The following is an 11,437-nucleotide window of genomic DNA, read 5'->3' on the forward strand; positions in this document are numbered from 1 at the left end:
TCTAGGGAACCGAGTAAGCCCTCCCGGTGCTTCGGCCCAAACGGATTGAATTTAAAATCAAATCCGTTCGATTTCGCTCCATTCCGCTTTACGAGACACATGCTACACATAAAGCTAAATTATGCAATACTACATACTACACATATATCCAACTTAAACTATAAACATTCTACATGCGGAACTAAGAATTTTTAGGTCGTTTGGCCGAAGTACGCGTCAAACCACCTACCCATGGGAGGGGAATAGGCATCAGAAATCAATATGCACATTTATTGGGTAAATGAATGAAAACCAGTACGGATTGACATTTATTTTACGATAAGCGAAACGAATTTTAATGAACATTCGTTATTAACATTTGATGGTGAAAATTTCCAATTGAAATCGACACTAAGCCGAGCTTATTGTTTGTTTTTCTTCTTTTTACCAGCGCCTGTCTTGGCGGTTGGTTGCTGCTGGTCGGTTGGCGTTGCCACGCTCTGCGACAGTCGGGGTTGGACGAAGGACAGAAGCTGTTTTTTCAACTCGATCAGAATGTTAACCTCCGGCATCCAGACGCTTTTGTCGGTGTTGGCCGATTTCATCTTGCGTACCTTGTCGGCCTGTTCGTCAACGGCTTTCTGGGCTTCTTGAAAATCGGTAAACAGTTTACTGGTAGGAGAGGTATCCTTCGGAGATTGGGGCGTTGCCGCCTGCGGCGGCTGCTGCTGCTGGGTGCCGGCATACTTTTTCTTCAGCTCATCGATTTTACTCTGCTCGATTTTGTTAAATAGAACGGCTGGTTTGCCGATCTTGTGGCCACTGGGCAGAAGAATACACATTTGTGGTTTTTCTGAGTCGAGATGGCCGGGGCGGACGTTCAACTGAGTGTAAAGGTTGCGGGCAGTTGTCGGCATGAAGGGGAATATGAGGGTTGCCAGGAGACCTGTCGGGATAAGATGTCGCTGTTAGTAAAAACGAAAATCAATGAAATCAAACAGATACTTACAGGCAATATTTGCGCATAAGCCAATCACGGTTCCAGCACGTGCCTTCTGGTCATCGGTTCCTTTAACTAGCACCCATGGTTCTTCCGATTGCATGTACTGGTTACCGTAACGGGAGATGGTAAGCAAATGCCGAATCCCGTCTCGTAGTCGAGCCCTCTCCATCTGATGAATGTAACCCTTCAGTTCACGATTAATGAGCGCCAGCATGGTGTAGTCTTCATCGTTCAACTTTATCGGTGGAACTGTCGAATCGAAATATTTTTCACAAAAAACAAGCGCACGGTTCACAAAGTTTCCGAGATTCTTCAGCAGTTCATTGTTGTTCCGAGCCGCCAGATCGTTCCAGCTGAAGCTTGAATCCTGACCTTCAGGTCGAGCTGCACCAAGATAGAAACGCCAAACGTCAGCCGGAATGCCCGTAGCTTGGGCGTCGTTTCCAAAAACGCCGATTCCACGACTCTTGCTGAACTTTCCATCCTCATAGTTGAGATATTCCGTTGCCATGATGTGCGAAACGAGCGTGTAGCCTTTGTTGATACCGATCAGCGAAGCAGGGAACATAACCGAGTGGAAGGGAACATTATCTTTGGCCATGAACTGGTAGAGATCGACTTTGGTGTCCTGAGCTGGCTGCCACCACTGTCGCCATTCCTTGCTATATCGACTGGTCATTGAGATGTAACCGATTGGCGCATCAAACCACACATAGAACACCTTGTCTTCGTAACCTTCAAGCGGAACGGGAATGCCCCACTTGAGATCACGCGTAATGCAGCGGGATTTGAGACCTTCCTTCAGCCATGCACGAGTGATTACGCGAGCATTGTGTGTCCAGCCGGTTTCCGCTCGATCAACCCATTCTCGCAGAGTGGGTTCGATTTTCGGCAAATCCAGGAAAAATTGACTTGACTGGCAGATGACCGGTGAGGTGTTACAAACCTTGCACCTTGGACGAATCAATTCGATAGCGTTAACCAGCTTTCCACAAGCATCGCACTGATCACCACGGGCATCCTCATAACCACAACCCGGATGCGGACAGGTTCCCTCAACGAACCGATCAGCCAGATAGCGTTCACATTTCTGACAAAGCAACTGATCCACAGCTCGCGTCTCAATGAATCCTCCATTGTACAAATCTACAAACATCTCCTGAACAATCCGTGTCTGCTCATCCGTGGTCGTTCTTCCGAAGTAATCGAACCCAATGCCAAACCAACGATAAATCGAGTTGTGAATTTCGAAATACTTATCGCAAATCTGTTTAGGTGACAGATTTTCCGCCAAAGCCTTCGTCTCCGTTGCCGTTCCATACTCATCCGTTCCACAGATGTACAACGTATTGTAACCGCAAAGTCGAGAATAGCGAGCAAAAATGTCCGCCGAAAGGACGCAACCGATAATGTTTCCCAAGTGGGGAACATTGTTCACGTACGGCAGCGCCGAAGTAACTAGGTTATTCTTCTGCCCTGCCTTTGGCAGCACAATTTTCTCTTCCTCACCCGCTCGATCGGCAACCACAACGAACGAATCCTTGGCCAGCTGAATCTCCTCCTTCTGAACCGTAGCAGCAATGTTGTCGGAAGTATCCACCAGCACCTGGCCTTCGAAATCGATGATCTGCGGATCGAGTACAATGTGATGCAAACCGCCAAATCGATTCGATTGCTGCAGCGAGGCGAAACTTAGTTCCTTCAAGGGAAGCTGCTCGAGTGCTTGCTTCACTTCCGGCATGGCGTTAATCGCACGATACCACCGCAGGAGATTATCGATATTTTGCGCTCCCTTCAGCGTGCCGTCCGGTGCCAGCAGACTCCACACGGAGATGTCAGCCGACGTCAGCTTCTCCCCCGTTAGAAACGTATTCTTACTCAGACAATCGTCCAAGAACTTGACCAGCGAATTCAGTATCGGTTTCGTGTTCGGATCCTGTCGACTTCCGACGGCCATATTGTGGGTCAGGGCCGGTGCCAACCGCGTACTGGACCACTCGAGCCACTCGTCGCGCTGGATGACGGGCGTTTCGTCCGGCAGCAGATACTTGGCCGCAACATCCGTCGAAAACAACTGAACTCCACTCGACAGCTGAAGGATCGGCAGGTGCTTTATCGCTTTCAACTGATCATCTGAAATGAAACGACCACCAGGCTAATTAATTGACCCTTTTGACCTTTTTATCCAAATATGGTTCAATTACCGTTCAGAGTTACGGTCTTCACTTCCACATCTTTACCAGCGAATTTTGCACAAATGAGTAGTTTCAATCCAAGGGGATTTCCCTGATTCGTAAAGATAATCATCGCGTAATCACCAAGTCGGATCAGCCAACTCAATCACTGCACTACAATTCGAGAAATCTGATGAAATTTAACAATAAAACCCGCAATGTGCTCTATTGGTGATAAAAGAAAAATGCTGCAATATCTTCGTGCGTGGCGCTGGCGGTGAAGAATGTTGAACTGTCATCATTAGCAGAAAGTGGACACAAATTGATCGTCATCGTCATCAATGTAATCATTTTTGCGCATGTGTAATGCCTGATGCGCGGGTATTTTTTCTTTCAGTGTATTGCGATGCATTCGATGCATTTATTGGTTGTCAAAATTATTTCGTGTAAACAAAAAAATCAGAAGTAAACAGTGCATCGCAGAATACTTAAATTGCCATAATCTTTTTGGAATCGTCGAAATTTGGACGTAATTAAGCAGGAACCGGGGCCTTAGACAAGTAAGTTTTGTGTGCCGTGTTGGAGAGCTGATTGTTACAATTGCTTGCAATCATTGTGATGAAACAAAATAACTAGAAATGAATCGTTTGGAAAAGACATCCATTTGTGTAACGGTATTGGTCAGTAGAATGCGAATGCGAAAAACATCGCACGATCAGAAACATCGCGTGCTTTGTTACGAATTTGTTGGAAAATTTGACCCAACTTATGGGTAATTCAAATTCAGAATTAAAAGTCAAATTTGTAGTTTTAATAACCAGTCAAGTTATCAAGCATATCAAGAACGCTAATCTTCGATAACAGCAGTACAAACTGTTGTAAAAAAAATAGAAAAGTTTTTTGAAGCGAAGGAAATTTCACTAGCTGCCTTTCTAGACATAGAAGGCGCATTTGGTAATTCATCTCATAATTCATTGATTACGGCTTTGACGAAACGTGGTTTCGATATATCCATTATCCACTGGATTAGCGAAATGTTATCAAAAAGGGAGATATCAGCAAACCTTGGAAGCTCATCTATAAGCGTTAGAGCAGTAAAAGGGTGTCCACAAGGAGGCGTAATATCACCTTTATTGTGGTCTTTAATAGTTGATCTTCAAATGTTGACAGCGCTAGGCTTTGAAATAATTGGCTTCGCAGATGATATAGTCATAATTGTTCGAGGAAAATTTGATTCTATTATCGCTGACCGAATGCAAATGGCTTTAAATTTGATATCATCATGGTGTGATAGGCAGGGCCTCAGCATAAATGCCAATAAAACTACTATCATACCATTTACGAGAAGGTAAAAGTTTACAGTAAAAGTAGTTAAATACCATCAGTCTGAAATATTACGAACACGTCCGCCATTATGGCTCGTAAAAAGCTGGATGGATATGTAAAAGAACGTTTGGTAAGCAATGGGGACTGAAACCGAAGATGATCCATTGGATCTATTCGGCCAATGTCAGACCCAGAATTACCTATGCTTCGTTGGTCTGGTGGCCAAAAACGAAAGAGAAAACTACCCAAACAAAGCTGGAAAAACTTCAAAGGCTAGCCACTCTCTCAATAACAGGTGCAATGAGAAGTACACCTTCGAAGGCATTGGATGCTTTACTCTATATACTTCCATTGCATCAGTTTATACAATTAGAAGCTGAACAAAGTGCTCTGAGGATCAAAAGATCAATGAACCTTTTTGAAGAAGACTTAACAGGTCATTTCAGTATTCTAAAAACTATTAGTATTAATCCTCTTGTAACCAGTAATGAAGATTGGATGGAGAAAAAATACAACTTCAACCGAATATTTCGTGTATTTGAGCCTAGACGTGATTCCTGGGAAGATGGTGGTCCCGATATTCGTCCAGGCTCGACAGCTTTCTATACAGATGGTTCAAAAATGGGGTTCAAATCAAGTGGGAGCAGGAGTAACTGGCCCACGAATAGACATGTCAATTTCTAGGGGCAGATGGCCAACTGTATTCCAAGCTGAAATACAAGCAATTCTAGAATGTACGACTATGCTTGCGCAGGAATTATAGACATTCAAATATATGCATCATGTCCGATAGCCAAGCAACTCTAAACGCGCTAAAGTCGGCGACATGCACATCAAACCTTGTCTGGGAATGTATTCAATCACTCCAAAAATTGTCTTGTCGTAACCAAGTCAACTTGTACTGAATCCCAGGTCACTGTGGAATCGATGGAAATGAAAGAGCTGATGTGGTTTATCTGCTTCTTCTTTAAAAATGGAGCTAAAAGCATGGGAATGTACGAAAGTGGAATCAAATTGGAATAACACTTTCATTGCTAGGCAATCGAAACGGTTTATCTCTCCAAACTTTTCAATGACTCGGAAAATCCTGGAGCTTTCGAAGAAAGATCTAAGCATTTATACTGGTCTTATAACAGGATATCCAGCTTTTTACGCGCTATAATGGCGGACGCTATAAATTGTGTTCGTAATATGTGAACAATCTTTTTGACAACTCTGCATACATCAAAACTGGGCACTCTTCTCCTGTACGGCAGTGTTGCTCTTTCTTTCGTTTACGCCAAAGAAGGAAGGCAATAGTTTTGTTTACATTTCGCACAGTTTTGCTTTCCTTCTTTGACGTAAACGAAAGAAAGAGCACGGTAGTGTTGCAAGAGAAGAGTGCCAGATTTGATGTATGCAGAGTTGTCAAAAAGATTGTTCGCATATTACGAACACAATTTATAGCGGCCACCATTATAGCGCGTAAAAAGCTGGATAGTCCGAGCCGATATCATCTGAAGCTAATGGGAAAACTTCAAGATGATATATGTCGCTTCTGTGGCAAGACTCGGAACACCTGTTATGCCGATGTCCGGCAATTCGCAATAAAAGATTAAGGTTCTTCGAAAGAGGGCTGTTAGAACGCTCTGATATTTGGAGAACATCTCCCAGCGCAGTAGTGCACTTCATCCGAAGTGCATCACCGGGCTGGACAAATGCTATTAGTCAAACAATGACGATCACTTCTGATAGTGGTACGTCATCTTGGATCACAACATAGCTATAATAAAAAGGGGGATATATCACAATAGATCAAACAAATGATCGTAGTGATAAAAATACCCAACACAGAAAAAAATCAGAGGGGTTGTGTACAAGACACGACCGCGTATATAGGTGACGCAGGACTACGTAAGTCTCTTTGTAGTGATAGTATCACTATATAGTATCAACATATATACATGCTACATGCGTTGTATGTAACATTTATCAAAGTAGTAACATTAACATTGTATACGTTCAATTCACAAAAGATTGTGCATTTGAAAACAATTTAACGAAATCAAGAACACAAACTATTGCTTTCCTGCTAGCTTACTGAAATTAAAGATTGTTTTTATTATCCATAGTTTTCCACGTTGACGTGATTTTACCAATTCAATCCTATTTTATCAAGATGCGTATTCATAAGGAGTCGTATTATAACTGAACAGTACAGCTGTAGCATATTTTTCCAACACAGATATCAAGTTCGCCGAGGTTTAATCGTCTCGCAGTAAAGAATTTGCGGTCTGTTGGGACAACGAACTTGTGTCATTTTTTCTGGCACACTTCCCTAACACAGACTTCAAATTGGACTAGGTTTAATCGCATTCGTAAGAAATCTGTTGGCACGAGGGGGCTTTGTCACTCTCTCTGGCATACTTCCCAAGCAAGGACTTCAAAATGGTCTAGGTTGAATCGTGGTGTTAAGAAATCTTGTTGAAATGAGGAGACTTGGTCCCTTGTTTTGGCTTACTTCCCAAGCACAGATATCAAATTGGTATAGGTTAAGATCATCGTAAAGAATCTTCCAACCAATCACGAAGCGAGAATTCTGGTAAAACATAGGTTCATCATTTTCAATTTTTCGATAGTTCAACATCAAGAATCCATACTTTTCTTCATTTGGGTCAATTCTTAGAAGATTTTCCGATCGATTGGTGTATGAATATTGAAAATCGATTGGAAAACCGCTGAGATATTAGCGCTCAAAACCTTTCATTTTTCGTGACGCTCGCATTTTACGATTTTTTGGAATGACACCCTATCTCAAAACTTGCCGTAAGACGTAGTCCTACGTCAAAAAACCAGTGAAGTTTTCGAAAAATGTTGAGTTTATTTTTATATTTTATTCATTTTAATTTTTTTTGCCGGCATATTAAAAATTGGTCCATTTAGTGATAGAACTCGAAAACTTGTGTATTTCGGATTTCAGATTTGGACATTCAAAAATTCTCTGGGTTAAACTTTTTAGACGTTGGGTTCGCTCTGGGTATTTTTAAAGTTTTACCCGTTTCTGCCCCGCCACCCCCAGTGACAAAACGGGTTCAAAGTTTGCTACTCTGTATGGTTTATACCTATCAATCGTTCAAAATCATCTCATACCATTGGCTATTTGTAACATTTATGTAGTCAGATTAGAAAATGTAACTTAGAATATTCTTGAGCGTTTGTTGTCATTAACTCATTTTTTTAAATTTTGCTACCTTGTTCGGTCTGATTTAGCACCGACCATATGTCCTTCGTGGTTGAGCTCGTAGACTAATATGATGGTTGAGAAGCCATGGACAAACTGCGCCTTGCCATCAGAATATCAGCTACAAGGCTTGCTCGGCACAGATTTTTCCTGGTTGCTACTTAGGGTGTCCAATTAGCATCAGCCGCGCCTCGTATCTTGGTAGCTGGTGCAGGTTGTTCCATGACAGGCGACGGAGGGCGAATCAAATGAATTTGCGTTGTATTTTCTCCAACCTGACCGCCGAGCAAGATTCTGGCGTCGAACGGACAAGCGCGCGGTACAAATTCTTCAAGCAATGTTGTATATGAGTGATGCTTTAGTAACGATGTAGCTGATGTGCTGCTTGTAGTTGAGCTGTGAGTCAAGGGGGACTTCCAGGTTCTTGATACAGGACTCTCTTTTAATCAGTTCACCGTCTAGATGGTAGTTGAAAAGGATTGGCCGTTTTTTCATGGAGAACGACAAAAGTGAACACTTGCTAATGTTGAGCACCATTCTATTTTCATTACATCTTTAAGAAAAGCTCTGCAGGAAAATGGCAACCTAGTTGGTTTCGAGGTACGATGCTGGTCTAACAAGTCAGTCGTCGTATGTTCGAATCTCGGCTAGGCGGTGCTACTAGATAGTAAGATCGTTGCACTAGTACCTGACTGTCCTGTATTCTAATAGCCGGTTGCGAAGTCTGTCGATAAAGCTTTGTTTTTCTATAGATCTTAAAATTATCAGCAAAGGAAAGTCTGGCTTCTCGAAGCGAAGAGTTTACATCGTTTAAGCATACCACGAAGATGAGCGGGCCTAGATTACTGCCTTGTGGAATACCGGACGCAGCACTAAAATCGCTGGATGTTGATTCTCCGATTTTAACAGCCAGAAGTCCCAACCTGTCGACTTCGGCAAATCTCAATTTCATGCATTAACTTATCAAAGGCAGCAGAGAGGTCGGTGTAGATTGCATCCGTTTGGAAACGCCTCGACATGGTATCCGCAGCACAAGTAACAACTGAAAGGAGATTCTTCGTGGTTGATCGACGTGGCATGAATCCGTGTTGAGAACCGTCGATGAATTGCTTACAATGGTAGAACATTGGTTCCAAAATTACTTTTTCAAATAGTTTGAATGCTGCACACGAAGCGGCAATACCTCGATAATTATCGATTTTTATCACTTTTCTTATGAACCGGAAAAATAAATGCCGTTTTCCATAGCGTCGGAAAAATTCCGGTGGACAGAAACAAATTGTAAACATGACGAAGAGGAGCGAGCAAACGTGCGGTGCATTTCTTGCAATAGACCTCCATATTTTAGGAGCCTTCTAAGAGCTGCTCTTTTTGATGTATTCAAGCGTCGCAACTCTGCAGTCTACCAAGGTGTATGTTTGATAGATGGAGGCGTTTAGGAACATGTTGATCAATAACATAATTGAGGATATTCGAGAAAGTCCGAACAATTACATTGACATTCTTCAAAATATCCACTTCAAACGTCAGGTGTTAGGCGGGATGATTATAGACAGTCTTCGCGAGAGGATGAGAAACAGCAGTGAGCCGAGGGGCGTAGTCTGGATTGCTGACGAAGCACAGATTGAGCATTCGACCATTTTTATTAGTCACAGAATTAATTTGTCGCAGAAAGTTGACATTATAGCCATCCAGCAGTGTGTGCATACCATCATGGAAGGTAGATTGTAATGGATCTGCATACACGAATCCATCAGTAGAGGTCTGTCACTCAAGTTAGGAAAATTGGGTTAGGATCTGGCCAAGCCTCGCTTCTGAAGGCTCGCCTCTTTGTAAAGATGCGATTTAATCGCCTTATATGTAAAATGACCAACAGAGTTTTCGCACTACAACTGCACCGTGTTAAAATTAAGAATATATTTCGTCTGTTTAGTGTAGACTATTCATTGTTATTTATTTGATTTCAAAAATTTCTAGACTGATCCACAATGGGAGAACGAAAGGGACAAAACCACTACTATCCGCCGGATTACGACCCGAAGGTGGGAAGTTTGAACAAATGGCACGGAACGCACGCCCTGCGGGAGCGTGCCCGCAAGATTCACCTGGGTATCATCATCATCCGCTTTGAAATGCCCTACAACATTTGGTGCGACGGCTGCAAGAATCACATCGGAATGGGCGTTCGATACAATGCGGAGAAAACGAAAGTTGGCATGTAAGTTGCTCTGTACATTTTTTTGAAAATTATTTAACGATTTTCTGACTATGAAAATTTACAGGTACTATTCGACGCCAGTTTTCCAATTCCGAATGAAATGCCACCTCTGTGATAATCACTTTGAGATCAAAACGGACCCGGCCAACCTGGACTATGTGATAGTGTCCGGTGCGAGGCGGCAGGAAAACCGCTGGGATCCAACGCAAAACGAGCAGATTGTACCGGAAACGAAGGAGGCTCAGAAGAAACTTTTCGACGATGCAATGTACAAGCTGGAACACGGGGCAAAGGACACGAAGGTGGCCGAAGATGCGAAGCCCGTACTGGGTGCACTGTATCAGCGAAACACCAGCATCTGGAAGGATGATTTCGAGGCAAACAGCCGACTTCGGGCGGAATTTAGGGTATGAACACTAAGTTAAAACTGAGAGTTTAATTTATATTATACGAAATTTCAGGCCAGCAAAAAGCAGATTAAACAGCAAGATGATAAGGACAAAGCATTGCTGGCGAAATCCAGTTTGGATATTTCACTTCTTCCGGAGAGCGATTCCGATCGAAAGATGGCCGCTCTGATGCGTCTTCACTCCGCTAAATCCATTGCGGAGAAAGATCGCGAACGACGGTATGCCATCCTAACTAGACCGGCTCTGCCTTCGTCATCAAGTGAGTCGTTGAAAAAGCTTAAAGTTAGCAGCGCCAAACTACAACCGACTAGCCTGGGAATAGTTAAACGGCCAGCAACCGCGGCAGCAAAGTCTACCATTACGGCGTCCGGTCAGGAATATGCGGCTGGGAAAAAACCAAAGCTTTTGCTTTGTAATTATAGTTCGGGATCTAGTGAGAGTGATTGAGAACCAACCAACATAAAACGTGCCTTCCAAGTAGGACGAGCGTCTAAGTAACTGTATGACTGAAGTTTGTGTTAAGGAAAGGTAAAAAATGCTGTTATAAAAAATGATATGGTATCTTACTGGTATGTAATTGAAAGCTCCCCACTAGACGCTTTTCGAAAAGATTTTTGTTAAATAATTTTCCTCATAAAGGGTGTTATGTTCAAAACTTGTTCGACTTAAAATTTGGGCATTCTTCTTTAAAAACCTCTATGTTCCTCACATTGTAAATGTCCATTTAGAGGGTTTACTATTCAATTCTTCAATGGCACGAGCAAACGCATTAAAATTTTGCTTGCAAATTGTGGTAATCTGATTTATTCGCACATAGATCATTATAAGTGGATAAGTCAACCATTCATTACCCAAGTAACAACGGTAGCTGAATTGCAAGAGCAATGGCTGTTTACGGGTTGGGCACTTAAATGGTGTTTAAATAAGCGATGTCTAAGCTACTTTTTCAAACCAGTTTTCTTCCAAAAGCTGATAAACAAGCTTAATAGTGGATTTTTCTGCTAAACAATCTGCTCTTAAACAGCCGTTTAAGCCTAAACCGTTTTACGGCTGCTTAAGGTGTTAAAATGTAGCGTGAAAGTGTGGAAGAGTGGAATTCAGGTGTAA

At 42.6% G+C, this 11,437-nt stretch overlaps 2 protein-coding genes across 2 annotated transcripts; one reads left to right on the forward strand and one right to left on the reverse strand.

Moving 5' to 3' along the window:
• Window positions 1-300: 300 nt before the first annotated feature.
• Window positions 301-3,408, reverse strand: LOC128741311 (methionine--tRNA ligase, cytoplasmic). The gene is made up of 3 exons (XM_053837042.1): window positions 3,187-3,408; window positions 989-3,115; window positions 301-925 (listed from the first exon to the last, which is right to left on the reverse strand). The coding sequence occupies exons 1-3, from the start codon at window positions 3,287-3,289 to the stop codon at window positions 402-404; spliced, it is 2,754 nt and encodes a 917-aa protein (XP_053693017.1). The 5' UTR covers window positions 3,290-3,408; the 3' UTR covers window positions 301-401.
• Window positions 3,409-3,622: 214 nt separating this feature from the next.
• Window positions 3,623-10,835, forward strand: LOC128743472 (coiled-coil domain-containing protein 130 homolog). Its single transcript, XM_053840064.1, has 4 exons — window positions 3,623-3,716; window positions 9,680-9,920; window positions 9,985-10,327; window positions 10,382-10,835. Exons 2-4 carry the CDS (start codon window positions 9,691-9,693, stop codon window positions 10,775-10,777), a joined length of 969 nt encoding a protein of 322 aa, XP_053696039.1. The 5' UTR covers window positions 3,623-3,716; window positions 9,680-9,690; the 3' UTR covers window positions 10,778-10,835.
• The last annotated feature ends 602 nt before the right edge of the window (window positions 10,836-11,437 follow it).

This window comes from Sabethes cyaneus, chromosome 3 (assembly GCF_943734655.1).
Source record: "Sabethes cyaneus chromosome 3, idSabCyanKW18_F2, whole genome shotgun sequence".
In the NCBI taxonomy this organism is placed as follows: Eukaryota; Metazoa; Arthropoda; class Insecta; order Diptera; family Culicidae; genus Sabethes; species Sabethes cyaneus.